This window comes from Carya illinoinensis, chromosome 9 (genome assembly GCF_018687715.1).
Source record: "Carya illinoinensis cultivar Pawnee chromosome 9, C.illinoinensisPawnee_v1, whole genome shotgun sequence".
NCBI classification, from domain to species: Eukaryota; Viridiplantae; Streptophyta; class Magnoliopsida; order Fagales; family Juglandaceae; genus Carya; species Carya illinoinensis.
In genome coordinates this window covers 16865073-16884568 of record NC_056760.1, presented here as the reverse complement: position 1 = coordinate 16884568, position 19496 = coordinate 16865073, and the positions used below count along the sequence as shown (strand labels likewise).

Below are 19496 nucleotides of genomic sequence, written 5' to 3'. Positions count from 1 at the left end.
TTTTCTTATGTGGATCTAATATTTATTCTCTTTTTAAAAAAAGAGTACACGGCCACTTGCACATTTTATAACTGTAAATATTATTTCTCATATTAAAAATGCAGCATCAACGTAGATATCTTACACGGATTTAGGCATAATATCACTCGATCAAATTCGATCAAACAAAATTGTTACACTCAATTTGTGTAAAACTTCAAAGTTGGTAATTATAAATTTGTACTTTTTTAGGGTTTCAAAATTGAAGATGGAAGGTAGATTGTGTCCATAATATATTTTGGTGGGTTCTCCATGTGCAAATGTTGGCATGGTTAACTGCTTTCGCTATTTAAGGTCCAAATCTTTTCGATTTGCATTATATATTTTTTGGGTTTCAGTTGCATGGCCAGAAACAAAAGCTCTGTCCACCCACCGAAAGTCTATATACCATATAGCTTTCATTTTCGCCTCTGGCCGTGGTTGGATAATAAGTTTTCCTTTTTCTACTATTCATCTTTATAATCATCGTCGTCGCAGCATATATTCATATATTCCGAATTGGAGATTTTTCTCCAAATTTCGTGACCACAGCCTAAAATATCGGTTGGCCAACTTGCTCGCTCGTCTCCATATGGCCAGGCTAGCTTTGCGCTTTCAATGTGTGAGCTTTACAAAAGCAGGGTCAGTGTCACATTTTGGTGATGCACAGTGAGCGTGGATTCTTCTCAAGAGATCCGCATTGTGCAGGATAATCCGGTGAGAACAACCCTTACCGGGTTTCTTTTTGTTTCTTTGATTTCCTTACTTCTTTCCGGTCATTCTTGTTTATGTGCTCCGTTGTGGAATGGGTTCTTGATGTTGTGTTTGTCTTTGGCTTTTGGGGTGTGGTGTTTTCTTGGTTCGTAGAGATTACAAGCCATTTCAATTGTTCTTGAATGTTTACCTTTGATATATTCTTGAATATTTCAACTGGCTGTTTAAATGTAAAGCCCAGATGTTTATAATCACGCTCAAGCTCGAACGAAGTTCTTTACCATTTCTTGCATCAAGAAACGTGTTATTTTCCATTTCTTGTATTGAATAGAAGTTCTTTGCCATTTTTTCTAGCTCCATTACTGTATTCGGTGGTTTATAAAATTATATATGGATTATTACAGCTTCCCCCTGCTGTGAATGAGATTTTTACTTGGTTGAAAAGGTTAAATACATGCATAAGACACTTTTTTTTCTCTCTTAGGAAAACCAAACAAATGATATGATTAGCGTGTACCATTGCTAGAAATATAGTTGGGTGTTAGTCCTCTTGCTTCAAGTGGTTAAGCGTGAAAGATATGCGGGAGTATATGAACTAGAAGAGCAAATCACCATCTGAATTCTATGCGCGATCTCTTGGTTTGGTCCATGCCACTTTGTGAAGGTGAAGAATTCGAGTGGTTAAATCATGCTCAGTATATTGAGTCCTAACAATTTGTTGGAAAAGTTCGTAGTCCTGGAATCAATCTTCCATTTGAAAGTAATATGGACCTTTTAGCCATGACATTGGAAATGTGCAAATTGAAGTTTTTCTTGCAGAACATAGTTATGCGAGGGAACAAGTATGACTCCAGTCCCGTGACACCCAGAACTAGATTGGAAAGGCTTCTGAGGGAAAGAGAGCTAAGAAAATCTAGCCGGTTTTCCCAACCTAGTGCGGAGGCAACAGATGTTAACAGAGAGGCAGAGCTCCCTGCCAATGACCCATGTTCAGCTGAGGGTGATCATTTGGGTCTACCTAATGAGGAAGAGCTCTTGGAAGGGGTTGCAGCTGCAAGTGCTTTTGCCGATGGATGTCAAAGGCAAGATGTTCGGCCTACTAAACAACGTTTATTGGTGGTAACCAATAGGTTGCCGGTCTCTGCTACCAGAAGAGGCGAGGGCTTGTGGCAACTTGAGATGAGTGTTGGGGGGTTAGTCACTGCCCTTTTGGGTAAGTAATTGGTTAAATCTAGTTATATCATACTTATATGTACTATTTTTTCTATTCATCAGCTTGCAGGGCTAACAATGATGATGATATTACTTTTTTACCTCCCTCACAAATTATTTTAAAAGCATATTTCTTTATCTTCACTGAGTGAAGTCCAAATGAAGCCTTGAAATTATCTTGAAGGACTGAAGGAGTTTGATGCCAGATGGATTGGTTGGGCTGGTGTAAATGTACCCGATGATGTTGGACGAAAAACACTTACTAATGCCTTAGCTCAAAAGGTTAGCAAATCTTGGTTACATGTTGAAGTTCCCATACAACTTAAGAACTAATAAAATATCATGTATAGTCTTGGATAACAAATCACGAGCAGGTTTTCCCTTCTTCTAACTTTGCTTTATTGCTGCAGAGGTGCATCCCAGTATTTCTTGATGAGGCGATGGTTCATCAATATTACAATGGTTATTGTAACAACATCTTATGGCCACTTTTTCATTATCTTCCGCTTCCACAGGAAGACCGCCTTGCGACCACCCGTAGTTTCCAATCTCAATTTGATGCATATAAGAAGGCAAACCAAATGTTTGCTGAAGTGGTTAACCAACATTATGAGGAGGGAGATGTTGTTTGGTGCCATGATTATCACCTAATGTTTCTTCCAAAATGTCTAAAAGAATATAACAAGAACATGAAAGTTGGTTGGTTTCTTCATACTCCCTTTCCCTCCTCTGAAATACATAGGACACTGCCTTCTCGATCAGAGCTGCTGAGATCTGTTCTTGTTGCTGATTTAGTTGGGTAAGATATTTATTTGGCTGCATATGATTTGGGCATGCAGGATTCTTTATTTTTATTTTTGCTTCATCACATTCCTTAGGATTGAACTGGTAGTTGGATGGAACAATAGTTCTCGTGCCGAGGAAGCCCTCCAAGTGTCATTGACATTGTCATAGACTTTGGGCTTGCGGTAACTACGGTTGTGGTCTTGTCCAGTGTCTTGTTTTATGTCTGCCAAAGTGCTGGAAAATTATCTACACCTTTTCTTTGATTACCTATCAAAAGAAGAATGTTCATTTAATGAGAAACATCCCATCTGTCACACACTTGTTTGGAAGTCCTGGCATTAGATGCTGTCTTTCTGTCTCTCCCTCCCTCTCTTTTTCATTTCAGATTTTATTTTACATTCGAATTACTATATTTTGAAAAGTACTCATTTACTGCCTGTGATGCCAATGCTTCATTTGACGCCATGATAGTGATTGATATTTCTACTGCTCCTTAAAATATTGGGGGATTCATAAACTTCTTTAGTAGTTGAATAAGAAACAAATGCCAAGCTATTCACTTTTTGTAGATTGTGCTGATTTCCTCATTTTGTTTTTGGGCAAGTGCTTATGAAAAGAAATTTTGGGTATGTGATTTAAGTTTGTTTTGGCATCACATTTAAAGATATAAAGGGTGGAACCCTACTTTCCAACATATGTGCCTGGGGTTTCCTTTGTGGGAAGTATGATGAAATTGGAAATATCATGAGAAACAAACATCAAAGTACCTAGATGTGTCTTTAACTAGATTTGTTCCAGGTAATCATGTTGGGAGCAGGCTTTCTTTGGTTGTAAGAACTTTATGGGACAGACTGAATGGCATCATGTTGGGCTAATCGTAGCTGGTTTTTCATTGGAAAGTTGTTAAAGTATGATGCCTAGCATTGGTAGGGAACCTGACTAGAACATGAAATGTATTATGCTCCTTGAAGAAGCTCAGTAGATGCCATGATCCATTTTGGAGCATTTTTTGGTGACCATATTGCATAGCCTGTTTTCCTCATTAATGTCCTCTATCCTGCTAAATTAAGTTCCACCTTGTTGGAAGATGATTCTAGTTGTGGAGTTGGGAATTGTTAAACATTGCCCTAAGAAGCATTGAATACAATGGAGTTTACCCTAGAAGTTAAGAATGTTGGGAATCTAGGATTCTGGCAAGTCACAAATGAGAGACAAAAGAAAGAGCTTTCTCTCATCCTGCGGTTGCACCCGAAAATGGAACATACAATTTCTCCCTTTTATGTTATAAGTAAAAATATCAGGGTAACAAGCATTTCTAGCCCTTTTATATCAAATTCATTCTTGAAAGAGTAACATCTTCTGTGCTCATATAGATAATTAATATATGTTAATGTGTTTTTCTATGTTTCTCTAAGGGTTAGAGTTTTTGGGACCATTTCTCCCCAAGCATGCAGAGAATTACATAGCGTGTTGTATCATCACATACTGTAGTCTATAATTATGCTACATGCAACCTTTCTTAGTGCTCAAGTTTTTAGAAAAATAAAACCAACTTCTAATGTGACCTCTGGCTAGAATTACTATCTGCTTTTTGTGATACCCATATCAGTTATATGTTATGTGGTAATTACATGTTACAATCTATGGAAGGATTTGATGCATTCAGTCTAAGCCTCGTTTGTTTTTGCAGATGACATGAGTTGAGATAAAAGTTGAAAGTTGAATAAAATACTGTTATAATATATTTTTTTAATATTAATTTTGTTTTGGGATTTGAAAAAGTTGAATTGTTTATTTCATTTTGTGTGGAAATTTGGGAAAGTTGTAATAATTAAATGAGATGAGATGAGATAAGATCAGTTGAGAGGAATTGTGAAAACAAACGAAATGCCCTTTGCTATTTCATCTTGAAATCTATTATTTGGTTAGAAAGTTTTATCTCAAGTTCTAAGGTCCAATAATGTTTTAATTGGTGAATCTTTTACCTTCCAGTTTCCACACATATGATTATGCAAGGCATTTTGTAAGTGCCTGCACTCGCATACTTGGGCTTGAGGGTACACCTGAAGGAGTAGAGGATCAAGGAAAGCTTACACGTGTAGCTGCGGTACATATTAGCTGAACATTCTCTTTCTCTGTTTTATGTGTCCTGCAAAATCTGTGTAACATTCTTCATATTCCATAGCTTTTTCAGCATCAAATATGATTATCTGTATCAAATCCTCTTGAATTATTCCTTAGCATGCCTAAGTTTTTGTCTTCTTGACAACAGTTTCCTATTGGGATAGATTCTGAACGATTTATTCGAGCTCTCGAACTGCCTCAAGTTAAGGATCACATGAAAGAACTGAAACAAAGATTTGCTGGCCGAAAGGCAAGAGCTAATTATTTCATTTTTTTTAAGCATCATATCACTTATCTTATTTATTTATTAGTAAAGTGCAATTAGAAGTGATTCAGTATGTCTAAACTCTTGTATATACTTTTTATGAAAATAATTGTAAAGTTCTGCCTTTATTACACACCTTTTTCCTTGTGTGACTTAATAGCAATTTTGCTAGTTTTAATATCCTTTTTAACTTTTTTTTCTCATTAACAAATCATACTGAAGGCATCAGATAAAAAGTTTTGATTTTTGACTATTCAAGCTAAGAATTTGTCTTCCTTTCTTGTGATAAAAAGCTATTAAGTCTTCACCACAAGATACCTTTTTGATTCTCTCGATCTTGTTTTATATGGGAATATTCTCTTTTATATTTAGATCGAAGACTCCAAATATTAAATAAATTACTCTCTTCTTCAATAGGTCTAGGCACCATAATGGTGTTACTATTTGACCATTGGTCTGGGTGGTCACATTTGGTGTTGGTCGTGATACTCATGGTCATAGTGGTTCTGTTCTTGCTTAAATTTGAGTCCAGATCTTCATTCCTGAATTTTCAGTCTTGTTTGGTAGACTTACTGCAATCAGTTTGTTATCTCTTCTTGTTGTTCTTCGATGGATAGGTAATGTTGGGGGTTGATCGTCTTGATATGATTAAAGGAATTCCCCAAAAGATTTTGGCTTTTGAAAAGTTTCTTGAAGAAAATCCACACTGGCGTGATCGAGTAGTTTTGTTGCAGATTGCAGTGCCAACGAGGACAGATGTTCCAGAGTGTATTTTCCTTCTTTACATGTTCCCTGCATTTAATTTCATATAACTTGAATGTTGCCTGCTCTATTTGAGTCATAAATACACCGTAGGAATTAAGTTAGGTTGGCAGATGGATCATTGTTAAAGTGTTGATTTAGGTACCTGAAGTTGCATGAGACTTTGTATTTAAGCAGACCTCATCACTTCCACCAACACCAAAATCACAATTTTTTTGTAACATCATTTCAATTTGTCCCACCACTTTCACAAACCCACCTAAATTTTTCTCAAAATTATCAAAATATTTCTTATGAAAGGATGCTGTTATTTCTCATAATAGCCTATTGTAAAATATCCCGAATTCTGTGTATTGATAATCACAATATGAAAAATAGATAAGTAATTAACTTCAATTTGATGTATGCTGTTAAGTTGTTATCACAATAATTAAGTAGTTTTACTACCAATGCTTTAAATCCTCTGCCTGTTGTATTTTCATGTGATTTTATTATCGATTTTTTCACTATCAGCACAATCTTTAACATCAATGGAGTTTCCATTTTTCTTCATGTTGCAATTTGTTACGTCATATTGTTTCTACTATATAGATACGGACATGGGTTATCTAGTAATGCGATTAGAAATTACCAGAGTTTGGGAAAAAATGCAAAAAGGGCAAATGATGTAATTGACTTAAAAGTATATCTTTGAATATGCACCATACAAGTAGCGTGCCCAAATGATTGGAAAGTCCATCAAAAAAATGATTGGAAAGTCCATGTAAAGCTGCATCTGTTTAGGTGTTTGGGCATGAATGTCGATAAGTACCACTTGAAAATGTAATAAGTATAGGACATAATCTGTGAACTATAAGTGCACTCTACAAAAGAATTGTGTTGAATCCTAAAGGTTTCTGTTAAATCATCCTGATCTTCACTCAAATGTGTGAGAGGGGAAGTGAGTTTAGTGACATGATCGACATACAAACTGCTCAGGTCTGACATCAAAAGACTTTAGGACACAACTATCAGTCTTTCAATATATAGTAATACTAAAACTTGTTAAAAAGAAGTTATACTAAGCGTTTTACAATGATTGTGATATTATAAGTAATGACAACAGAGTTTCAACCAGACTGGGAGAAAGGAAGGGGGTGGGAGATGAAACTCCTCAGTAAAGCAGAGGGAGGAGGATTACTTCTTTATCTATACTCCTGTATTAATAAGTATACATCTACATGTTTTCTCAACCTAACTTGACTTGTATTTGAAATACTTGATATTGGTTAAATAAACCATGCCTTTCCACTCCATTCACAGCCTTAGTTTTTAGATATTTGGGGTTGGTTACTAGTGTACTCATTTCTATTCAACTTAAGAGAGCCCTAACTTTAATTACTCATGGTTGTCTACCTGAATATATTTTAATTATGCAACCCTCTATACCTCTACCATATATCGTTCTGCACATGGAGGATTTCAAACAAAGTCCAGCTTTATCTGAAGCAAAGTTTGATCACTTCTGAGTCCAATTGCCTATCTTTTATAGCAAAAGAAAAGGCACTTAATGCTTGTATGAAATTCAAAATATCTTTATTAGGAGTCTACAATCCTTCTTTGTATTTGCCCCCCCTTCTTTCATGTAAACCTTTGCCCAGCTTACATGCTCTGAGTTGCTCAATTAATATTCATTGCAGAAAATTATATTGTAGTAACATGAGTTTGTCTTGGATGACTGTTTTAAAATGTTCTTAACCATCACTATTCATTTTTTCATGGTTAGCCTTGCCTTAGAATTAGTGTCATGAATACGTCATAGCATGGTTATTTAAATAAAAGTTACATTAATTTAATTATGATTGTTATGGTATCATCATGGAGAAACCATTGTTAATACATTTTTCTTGTTACTTTGATAGATCAAAAGCTTACAAGCCAGGTTCATGAGATTGTTGGACGCATTAATGGAAGATTTGGAACTCTGACCGCAGTTCCAATACATCATCTGGTTTGTCTTTACCTTTTCAACTTTTACTTCTATCAAACATTACAAAATTACATATAGAGACTAAACTATAACTTCCTTTAGCGGTTAAGATGATAATTCCATAGTTTTGATTTACTATTTGTATCACAAAACAGACATGCTTCTTAGGGTGTGCACTCATGCGTGTGGACATATGGGCTGGGAGTATAGATATACATCCATGTGCTTAAGGAACACCTTGGTTATGCGAATGGTAACTGATAAATCCATTTTCTCCCCCAACATTCCACCTATGAGGGATTTGCATGTGAAAATTTGTCACAATTTGGGAGGTCTTGGGATTTGAACACAATCTCTCGCACTTTGAGGCTGTGATGGTTTACCATTTATCCCAAAAAATTCTAGGAAGTGGCGAATGAGTTTATTTATTTAAGAAACACTTCAAAACTTTCTTATCTTGTATATTATGTATACTTTCGCACTAGTTCACGCCAATAAAGAACTATCAGGACATGTCCATGCTCCATATACTCTCTCACTAGTTCACACCAATAAAGTGCTGTAATTACGGTTAATCAAGAAACCTTCTGCCTCATGACTAGATGAGCTTGGGCAAGAGTTCGGGATGTTTATAGTAAAAAGGTTAAAGTTATGTCTAAATGGCATTTGATGTATGGTTTCTTGTGCAAGGGACTCAAGCTTTCTAATTAAAAATAAAAACTCAAGGAATAAAGATTAACAGTTGAATGCAATCCTTGTTTGTCAACCATGTCAACCTTAACCAATTAAATATCATTTTTTTCTCTAGCAAATATGTGTTCTTCCATCTTATTTTTAATTGTAAAGGTTAATTTAAAATTATAAAAGAGATGTACTTTTTCATAGTCGTGCATTTTTTGGCCATGTATAAACTATGCAGAAGCTGAAAATTAGGTAACTATTATCGCATTTAAGCTCTTTCTTACTTCAATTTTATTTTTCTTTTTATTATTTACAGCGCAATAAATATTTTAGCTATGCTATTACTATTCATTTTTCTCCTGCAACTATTCTTGTTGACTGATAATCTGAAGATTTATAAGGCATTCTATTCTTGCAGGATCGATCTCTTGACTTTCATGCATTATGCGCACTCTATGCTGTTACTGGTACTCATTTTTGTGCTGTAATGATAATCTTTATAATCATTATTGTCTTTGTTGCTTGATGATTTTCCTTAAGTACCGTTAATTGTGGTGAAAATTAGGGGCTCCATTACCACAAATTTAAGATGGCTCAGTTGTTGAAATAGTAAAAGTAAACAATCAAACACTAAAAATTCCAAGTAATATATTGAACACACCAGCTATTTACCACAAAAATGTACTGTCATGGTAGTTAAATGAAGAATCAAATCTCCTGGTTAGCTTATGCCTATGTTCTTTATTGTATTTTTGTTCTTGTTACTTAAACATCTTTTAAATGTACCCTGCCTTCCAGTTTTGGAGTAGCATGTTCTTTCACTTGTTTCTATGAAATCAATCATTTTTATAGAAATTGGCAACAAATATCTTAGTTCATTGTGGTACATTAACAACCTTTGTTACATGTTGACAAACATTCAAGCATGTTTGTGAACTGAAATCCCAGCAGGTGATCCATCAATAGGGAAATGAAATTAACATATAATTTCTTCTGCACTTTTGTATGAAAGGCAATGCTCACGGAGTTTCGTGACTCTTTCTTGTTTAGATGTGGCACTTGTAACATCTTTAAGGGATGGAATGAATCTTGTCAGCTATGAGTTTGTTGCATGCCAAGCTTCCAAGAAAGGAGTTCTCATTCTAAGTGAGGTAATTAAAGCTTTTTACCTATTTGGTTTTGTTAAATCAGCAATTGTCCCAAAACTCTAAGCTTATGGTAAGAGATGAATTTAATTTTTCAATTAAATTTCTAATACTACTCCTCACATGTGGTCGAGACTCCTCATCACATTTGTACCCGAAAGTGGAATATTTAATTTAAATGTAAAATGTGGAGTCAGGGATGTTCATTTTAAGGGTTTGTTTTTGACTTATTGTTTTCTGCCCCTTTTTGGAATTTTCTTCTTTTTTTCTTTTTCTTTTGATTTTTTTTTTTTCATGTTACACAAGGAAGATTCATGATATTGTATGTGTGATACCCTATACTAATGATGAGTGTAGGTGGTATATGGGGTCCCACATTATTTGGGAGGAAGAAGTTCCTTCCTTGGGGTATTATAAATGGTATCAAAGCTTATCACAACCAGAAGTGTGGAACTTGAGCCATGCCACCTAAGGTGGAATGGCCCAACGAGCACATTGGGAATTTAAGGGGGTGATATTGTGATACCCCATATGATAATGAGTGTAGGTGGTGGATAGGATCCCACATTGCTTGGGTGGGAGAAGTTATTGTTCTTTCTAATTGTACCGTTGACTTGTCCTTTTGGAGTATGGTACAATTGGAAAGAACAAGATGTGATTTGGGGTGCGGTACCATAAATAGGATGAAACATTATTCTAACATTTGACACTTGTACAATTGATTAGTCCCTTTGGAGTATGCAAGATGTGATTTGGGGATGATATTTCACTTATTTGAGGACTTTCTGGATATGATGGAAAAAGAAAAAGAGCACTATTGCAATTTGATTTGTCAAATGCAAATCATCAAATTCACTAGTTTGGGTAATAGATATTCCTGAACTGCTGAACTGAGTTGTGTTCAAATCGTACTTTTTTGTTCCTAGTTTGCAGGTGCAGCACAGTCTCTTGGAGCTGGGGCTATTTTGGTAAACCCATGGAACATCACTGAAGTTGCTTCTTCCATTAGTTATGCTTTAGATATGCCAGCAGATGAAAGAGAAAAAAGGCATCAGCATAACTTTAAGCATGTGACAACTCACACATCTCAAGAATGGGCTGCAACCTTTGTAAGGTGTTGATCATATCATAGCGCTACAATTTACTCTTATTGCATGGACTAACGGTGGCCCATTTTATGAATTTGTATCTTTGGAGATAATTTAGATTGCCTTTTCCTACAAATGAGGTCTTACAGGATTAGTTACCAAAAAAAAGAATTTTTCCCCTTCTATGGTCCTCTGTTGATGAGAAGGTGTGCACTATTGTTTTCAAATGTTAAGAAATATGGTGAACGAAGTTTTAGATACTGTCTCATGCAATCTTGGTTTGTAGGGCAAAATCACATGGATGTAGGAAAGAGGATACTGTTATTTAAATCTTTACATAGCCTCACAACTATGCGATAGAATTAGAATAAAGATGAAGAACTTTCTACATACTATGTGCATCTTCGTTTTCTTTCTTCCTTAAATTTTCCTTTGCACTTTATCTTTATTCTGAAACTCTCCTGCTATGCAGTGAACTCAATGATACCATTGTTGAAGCTCAACTTAGGACAAGACAGGTTCCACCATTACTTCCAATGAAAGATGCAGTAGATTGTTACTCGAAATCCAATAATAGATTGCTAATACTAGTAAGCTTATTTTATTTGTTTTTCCTCTTTTTTTCACCTGAATCTGGCATAAATTAATTTCCATCTTTCATTGTATGAGTTTGATGTTTCCAGCTTATGTGCTCTTGTGCTTTGAGTAGTAACTTAACTATCAATTTTTGAAGATTTATTGAATCACTTATAGAAAGATCTAAACACCAAGCTTGTACTAGTTTCCTTAGTATATAATCAGGAATACCTCTTTTTTATGCATATAGATAGATGTGTGTGTACCCATTTATATGTACATAATTTGCATGGGTGAACCGTGAATATATATATAGCAAAAAACAAAAATGAATACACACATGCACACACTATTCTTTGTTCTCTTATGTTTCGTAAGCCCTGATTAAAAACTGTTCAAGACTAGGGGTTGCATATAATGAGAGAAACACATGCGTACTCCCTCTCAATATTCTATCATGTATAGTACAGACAAGCAACACAATTGACTAATAGACCCTTGTGTTGTATACTTCATTATATTGGTGCCTTTTATCATTTTTTACAAGCATACTACTTCAAGTTGGAGGGCATATATATCAGAACCTTTTCTTGAACAAAGTAACCATCAAAATCAATATGTTTGGGTCATTCATGAAAAAAATGAATTGATAAAATATGCTAAAAAAACCTTTATTATCATAAGATAATGGAATAAGTGTTGAAGCAAGGAAACAAATCTAGAAAGTTACAATATTGAGTAGTAGATTAGCTATCTGAAAAACCTCTACATTTGACATCTATATTGCCTTTCACTTGTGCTCACTCAATCCATACCATTATCTGAGGCAAAGAGGTATCCTAATATAGCCAACAATTGGAGTAACATCTCAATGTGGGACCGCAGGATCTTCCAAGAACTGGCTCATTAAAGTCATTACCAACAAGATATGCGATCTAGAGATAGTAAGGCAATTAATTGCTCAACTAGTCAGTGAATCTGGTAAGATCTCCAAATAACTCTCCCATATCCTTCAAATGTTAGTGATTTGGGTTCATGGCGATGTCAATGGGTTGAGCACTTAACATGCTTGTTTCCTTTGACAAAATAAGTACACACGTCCAAGGATCAGAGGGGACTGACACCCTTTTGTCCCCGAGGAGGTGTTTCAGTCAGCCTTGTGTAGCTCATAGAGTATTAGTATTTTTCTCACTTTCCCCGACTTAAGGTCAAGGTGACTGACAAATGTACACCAAACCTTTGAAGGTTGATTTTCTAATTCGCCATTCCTATAATTACAGGCTTCCACTCTTCTTCCCTTTTTTATGATGTGGAACATCACTAATGCAGGGCTCTTCAGATCAACCTTTGGAGAGTAAATTCAGATAAACAACCCACTAGAACCATGTGTGAGGTAAGCTAGGGGAACTCCTAGTGCGGAATTAAACCTAGGATGTCTGAGTCTAAGACTCATTCCAAGCCCACCCTTTGACCATTAGGTTACACTCTGAAAGATTAGTCTTCTTGTTTCTATCCCAACAGAAGAGCATACTGGGCTTCTGCGATTGGGTGAAGTAACTAAAAGGACCAGCAAACTGCGTGGGTGGGATTTTGAGTACACAGAAAGGGAAATTGATTGGGAGTGCCTTTCATCTAGAGCTAGAGATGGGGTCACCGTAGTGGGCCAGTGGCTGACTATTACCCATTGGGACCACAGCAACCAAGGTGCATGTAAACATATGGAATCACTTCAAGCACAGTGATTCTTACTATCTGAAATGTTTTCTGTATGATAGGAAACATAGGCCACTAATAGGTGCAAGAAAATCATAGTTATCACTTGGGAAAGAGAGGACTTAGCGCTCTACATTGAATCAATGAATGCCAAACAAGGTAACGGTTATGGACTGTGGCTCCTGAGAACATCCTGACCACGGACAACTTGAGGAGGAGGGGATTCATTGTGCTGGATTGGTGTTATTTGTGCCAAAAAACTGGAGAGGCAATGGATCATTTATTATTGCATTGTGAGGTGTCAAGAACTTTGTGGAATGAGATTTTTAGAAGAATTGATGTTCCTTGGGTAATGCCATTGAGGGTGGTTGATCTACTTGCTTGTTGGAAGGACATTCATGGCTGTCCTCAGGTGGGGGCAGTTTGGAAGATGGTACCATTGTGCATTATGTGGTGTATTTGGTCGGAAAGGAATGCGCGGTGCTTTAAAGATAGAGAGTGCACTATGGCGGAGCTTCAGAATTTTTATTTTTTCTTACACACGTTACTGCTCTGGTTTTCAGCTATCATGAACTAATGTTCATGACTTCTTATCTTTAATTTAGCATCTTTAGAATGGTTTTAGGCATTTCTTCTGTATACTTCCCATGTACATAGGCTATGCCTATTTTCATTCACTTCAATAAAATTTGATTATTACTTATCAAAAAAGGATTGCTAGCTGCCACCCTTGACCCTGCAAAAAGTGAAGATCTGCTCTTCAACACCCTTGTACAGTCCCCATTGGATCAGTGTTTTGTGGATCACCATCCAATGGGTCAATTCCATTTTCATTGGTTTTCTGAGTACTGCCCATCTGAGCTGCTCATGCTGTTGCTATGTGAATGGTTAGAGTGGGGTTTTTGAACCAAGTGTTGGTGCTTTTGTAGTGAGAGACAATATACCACAGCAGCGATAGAACCTAGGGTTGTATTGTTTGGGAGACCCTAGGTGAAAAGAGGTTCAGACAGTGTGGGTTTGAGATCAAGGCTGGAGGGTTAGTGTTTATTTGAGGTTTCAATTGGTAAGAGATAATGGAGTTTCTAGAGAGCTAGAGACACGTAAGAGGAAGGAGTAGTTGGCAGAGAGGAGGAATGAGTAGGAAGAGGTTGGGGTGGCAATGAGAAGAGATGAATTAGAAAGGAGAAGTGAGGTGCTTTGGAAGGAAGGATAAAATAAGAAAAATGTGGAAATAGGTGAGTCAGGAGGATTCAAAGCCTGGGTTAGTTACTGTGTGCTTATGGTTCTCTGCTTGTTTCCTCCGTGTTTTCAGATGTGTCTGTTTTCTGTTTCTGAAAACATTTGCTACTGTATTGTTTTGGGTTTCTAAATTTGTTTTAGTAAACTTCGTTGCCCAAATACCTATTTTAATTAAGAAACCAGCTTTTTTTTACTCATTTTAAAACCAGTTACTAAACAGGATCGATGGTTTTTGGTTCTTCAAAGAGGGAAAAGGGATTTATGCGGTCCTCTTCCTGTGTTAATGCCCTAATGTACTTCATAACCTTTTCAGTGTACAGTCTGTTTGTGTTTAGTAACCGCATTTTTCACTCCACCACAGTGACTATAGTGTACAATCTATTGTTCTGTATTAGATATAATTGGCAGATCCTAATCACTGTTGTTTCCACATCTCAGGGATTCAATTCTACCTTAACTGAATCAGTGGATGCTCTTGGGAGAAATGGTCAACTAAAAGAAATCGAGCTTAAACTGCACCCAGATATAAAGGAGCCTTTAAAGAAGCTTTGTGATGACCCAAAGACAACAATTGTTGTCCTTAGTGGAAGTGACAGAACTGTCTTGGATGATGTATGGCATTTTTCTCCAATTACACAGAAAATATTTTTCTCTTCAAAATTATGGTTATGGACTAATAACTTCTTGTGTAGAACTTCAATGATTACAACATGTGGTTGGCAGCAGAAAATGGTATATTTTTGCGTCCTACGATGGGAGAATGGATGACAACGATGCCTGAAAATTTATACATGGATTGGGTCGAGAGTGTAAAGGTTCATAGATTAATTACATTTTTCTTTTGTTTTCTTTACGTAGAATATTACATGAGATATTTTTAGCTTTAAACCTATGACTTCTGATGATTGTGTATGTTATCAGCATGTTTTCGAGTATTTTACTGAAAGAACACCCCGATCTCATTTTGAGCTTCGAGAAACTTCCCTTGTATGGAACTACAAGTACTCAGGTACCGGACAATATAATCGATGTTTTCTTCTTCTTCAATTAGTTTATTTTTTAAAAAGTTGTTTTAAATTATGCTGTATTGTTTGTTCATCCATTGATCAATCTTTGTATGTGTAACTAAAACATTAGATGTTGAGTTCGGAAGGATTCAAGCAAGGGATATGTTGCAGCATCTTTGGACAGGTCCCATCTCTAATGCATCAGTTGATGTTGTCCAAGGCAGCCGGTCTGTTGAGGTCCGAGCAGTTGGTGTCACGAAGGTACATGCATTTTGATATGCTGGTCTTTCATGAATGTTCCATGTCTATGATATTACTGGTTAATCATAATATTCCATATGCATACAGGGTGCAGCTATTGATCGTATCTTAGGAGAAATAGTTCGATATAAAGGCATGAAGTCACCCATTGATTATGTCCTGTCTGTTGGGGACTTTCTAACAAAGGTTTGTTGATATTAACTCGAGCAGCTTTCCTGTCACTGCAAAATATTGTTTTATTGGAATATATTTATTTGGAGAAGAGTAATTTATTTTGCTAGACCTTCATTCCAGTTGGAGTTACTTGTATTTCAATGTGTTATATGTCACAAGAAGTCTGCAATATGCTGGTAACCAGATCGTTTTTGTTTTTATTTTGTCCCAACTTGGGCTGCATAGCTGGGTTTCATAATGAGTGTCAGTTTTAAAGATGAAGTAAAACTTTTTCTTAAACGATGTAACGGGTACAAAGTGCATTCTAGCAAAGCCAATTTTTTTTTTTTTCTTTTAACAAAATAGAATCTCCTCATAAGCATGGTCTGGAGAGTGATGTCATGGGTTAAATAAGCATTTAGATAATGTGTAATATGGCTTATTTTTTCACTATTTTTAACTACATTATTATAGTATATTAGTTAGAGCATTTAAATACCAATATGATTCAGATTGACTGGATGTATGATGCTTCTATTTGGTTTCATAGAATTCAGTGAATTTGGGCGAGTTAGTGATGCTGGCTTCTAAAACCAGACCACTTAATTTTAAAAAATGTAAAAGGAAAAAGATTTAAAAATAAAATAAAATGAAGAAAGAAAAGTTGATAATGGGAACACACTTGACATATGTGATGATTCATCAACTGTAATTTAGTTGACATAGAAACTAAATCTGTTAGAAAATTATATTTTTTATATTTTAGTTACATCACATAATTCTGTGCCATTTTACACAATCTTGTCAATTGATAGAGTTATCTTCTCTTCCTCTGATGATGAGGAATTATAAATGAGTTTCTTTCTGGGTCACAGTAAGCCTTGAAGCATCTGCAGCTTGTGCAATACATTTACCCATAATGGTGTACTATTAAATTGATATCTGGCTTACTTGGGAGAAAGTTGACAGATCCTTTTATTCCCATTAGCTACAACTCTCATAAACTGTTGGGGTTCCTATATTGGTTAATCATGATTCCTTGTTGTTTATAGTGTTGTAAATTCATAATACATTGCTGTTAATCCGAGCATATGACATTTTTATAAACTGTTCTCTTGTAAACCATCCTTTGTGGCTAAAGGCCGACTTATTCTATTGAATCTTGTTCTTAGTAATAGTAACATTGTAAAGATATTTCTATGATGGAGGTACCTGATACAAAAATATTTGTATTTTCAATAAAATGTAAGATGCAAATCCAAATTATCACATCTGAATTTTCTGCTTCAGGATGAAGATGTTTATACATTTTTTGAGCCTGAGCTTCCTTCTGAATCGCCACCTGCAGCAAGAGGCATGCTAGCCAACCTTGTCAGGACATCTGTGCCAAAGATCTCAGCCAGTAAAAGTGTATCCAAGTCATCTCGCCTCAAGAAACAGCGTTCAATGTCTACTTTAGAAAAGAGAGCAATCAGTCACGGAAATGAGATTGTTTTGCAGCCTGTAATGCAAGATAGAAAGTCAATGCGTGAGGGTTCTTCAGTACTTGATCTCAAAGGTGACAATTACTTCTCTTGCGCTGTTGGGCGAAAGAGATCAAATGCTCGTTATCTCCTTGGATCAGCCAATGATGTTGTGACTCTCCTAAAGGAACTGGTGCAGTGTCCACCTTCTAGCTGATCACATCGTGCCGACTGCAATTATTGCTGTGAGTCTGAAGGTTGAGATGCTTGGCATGGTTATGTTGTGGTGGTTGCCTGATTTTCTCATACATGTGCATATATCAATCTCTTTTTCTACAGTGTGTAAGCAGCTATATCTATTTTCTTGGTCCACATAAGTTCAAGTTTTACCGAGTATAGGAGCATCAGGATGAGCTTGAACAAATTACATTGATACAAGAAATATTCAGACGATATTGTTCATACAAGAAAAGAAGAGAGGTTACAGGTAAGATTTTCCAATGCTTACTTTGTAAAATTGACGCCAATAGGACATTAGATTCTGATTTTCAACTTTCTTCAATGATTCGATCAAATTGTTGTGATAAATAAATTTAGCAACATGTATTCAAATGATCATTCTTTTTTCTTTCTATGGCTGCAAGCCAGGCTTGGTCACCACTTTCCATGCATAGAGAACATTCTGTGCCTAAACGTCGAACCCCCTTTTTTTAGGCCTTGGAGATCAAAATAAGTTGAGTTCGTATTCAGAGAGCACCCCACCAGGTTTGACTGTGCTGAAACAGACCATGTTGTTGTTCTGGTGCACCAAGACATTCTCGTCCTTTCCCTTATATCCATCTATAGGGCATGCACCTAAAGATTCAGTCTGCAAAATAAGAAGATCTACTGCGTGTCATTGCTGATGAAAGCTATATAGCTGGAAAGATGGTCCTTTAAAGAACAGACAAACAAACTTGGAAATGAAGATTGTTGACAAGCAAGTGAAGTGATGGATGCTAAGAAGTGTGGGTAATTAGATAAAACGAGAGGCTCGGCTCATGCCTTTTGGCGGAAAGGCAAATGCCAAGCATATGGGTACCAGAAGTTGACGTTGGTGGGAATTGTGCGCACATACACGCTGAGAGAGATGGTTTGGGGATAAGCTGAATTGCAAGTAGCACATGGCATCTAATGTCAACACTAAAATATGGCATAGATTGGCACAAAGTAGGCAATTTTTTTGACTTAGCTTGTTAGCATGAGTAAATGTCGAGTTTGAAGAATGCGACACAAAGCATGAAAGGAGTTACATTTATTATCTTTGCTTGAATAATATTCCCTTCCGCATGCCTTTGGAATTGAATTTAGTGGTCCTTTTGAGGCCATACCATTGGATTTAGACCTCCACTTGAGAGGTAAAAAAAAAACTCCATTCCACGCCATCCCTATGCACTCTACTCTATTCTTCCTCCAGATATAACTGCCATTTATTGTGTAAATTAAGATTGTGTTTGGGTGGTAGACATCACTCTATTACTATTCAATATTTTATCATTACTTTTTTACTTTTTTCAAAATTTTCATCTTAAATTCTCAAACAAAACATAAAAAATAATACAATCTTTTCAAAATTTTAAAACAAAAATAATATTAATTTTTTGACTTTATAATATTTTTATTCACTTTTTCTTTATTTTTTCTCAAAACTCAATCAAACATTCTAACTCAAATCATTTTACTATTATTCATAGATATTATGAAATATTCAAAATATTCAAATGGGGCAAAGTGTCCAAACAACCCTCGTTTTTTATGAGCACACTAAAATGAATTTACTATGTGTGATAATTTATTTCATGTTTGACCTATAACTTAAAACTGTCGTTATAGTTTATAGAGAATTAGGTTTGGTTTGATTTCACAAACTTTTGAAACAATTTCATCTCATCTAAATATCCAAACATCATTATTTTTAATTTCAAATTTTCAAATTTTTCATGTAACATTATCTTATTATTATAAATTTCCCAAATTTCTAAATAAAACACACAAAATAATTCAATTTTTCAAATTTAAAAAAAAATATATTAAAAATTAAATTCTAACTCTCAATTAACTTAATAATTATTTTATTCAACTTTTTCTCTCCTTTCTCAAAACTCTATAAAAATTTTAACTCAAATTATTTTATTATTATTTATAAATTATCTTAATACTATTCACAAATTTTTCATCTCATTTAATTTGTATAACCAAACAAGACCTTAGACTGATCATATATATATATATATATATGTATGTATGTATGTATATAAACGTGTAGTGGACTCAAATTCTA

General features: G+C 35.5%; 1 protein-coding gene across 6 annotated transcripts; it reads left to right on the top strand.

Moving 5' to 3' along the window:
* Window positions 1-360: 360 nt before the first annotated feature.
* Window positions 361-18600, top strand: LOC122275402 (alpha,alpha-trehalose-phosphate synthase [UDP-forming] 1-like). Of its 6 annotated transcripts, none has more exons than XM_043084439.1 (20): window positions 361-735; window positions 1552-1945; window positions 2129-2226; window positions 2355-2743; window positions 4723-4837; window positions 5003-5104; window positions 5737-5887; window positions 7783-7871; window positions 8950-8998; window positions 9582-9682; window positions 10603-10790; window positions 11237-11354; window positions 14731-14904; window positions 14985-15107; window positions 15214-15301; window positions 15430-15560; window positions 15648-15746; window positions 17004-17421; window positions 17516-17663; window positions 17825-18600. In XM_043084439.1, the coding sequence occupies exons 2-18, from the start codon at window positions 1561-1563 to the stop codon at window positions 17391-17393; spliced, it is 2790 nt and encodes a 929-aa protein (XP_042940373.1). In that variant the 5' UTR covers window positions 361-735; window positions 1552-1560; the 3' UTR covers window positions 17394-17421; window positions 17516-17663; window positions 17825-18600. The 6 variants fall into 6 exon arrangements, with proteins under 6 accessions (XP_042940373.1, XP_042940374.1, XP_042940375.1 ...); XM_043084440.1 differs by having other exon boundaries at window positions 1540-1945; XM_043084441.1 differs by having other exon boundaries at window positions 361-1396.
* Window positions 18601-19496: the final 896 nt, after the last annotated feature.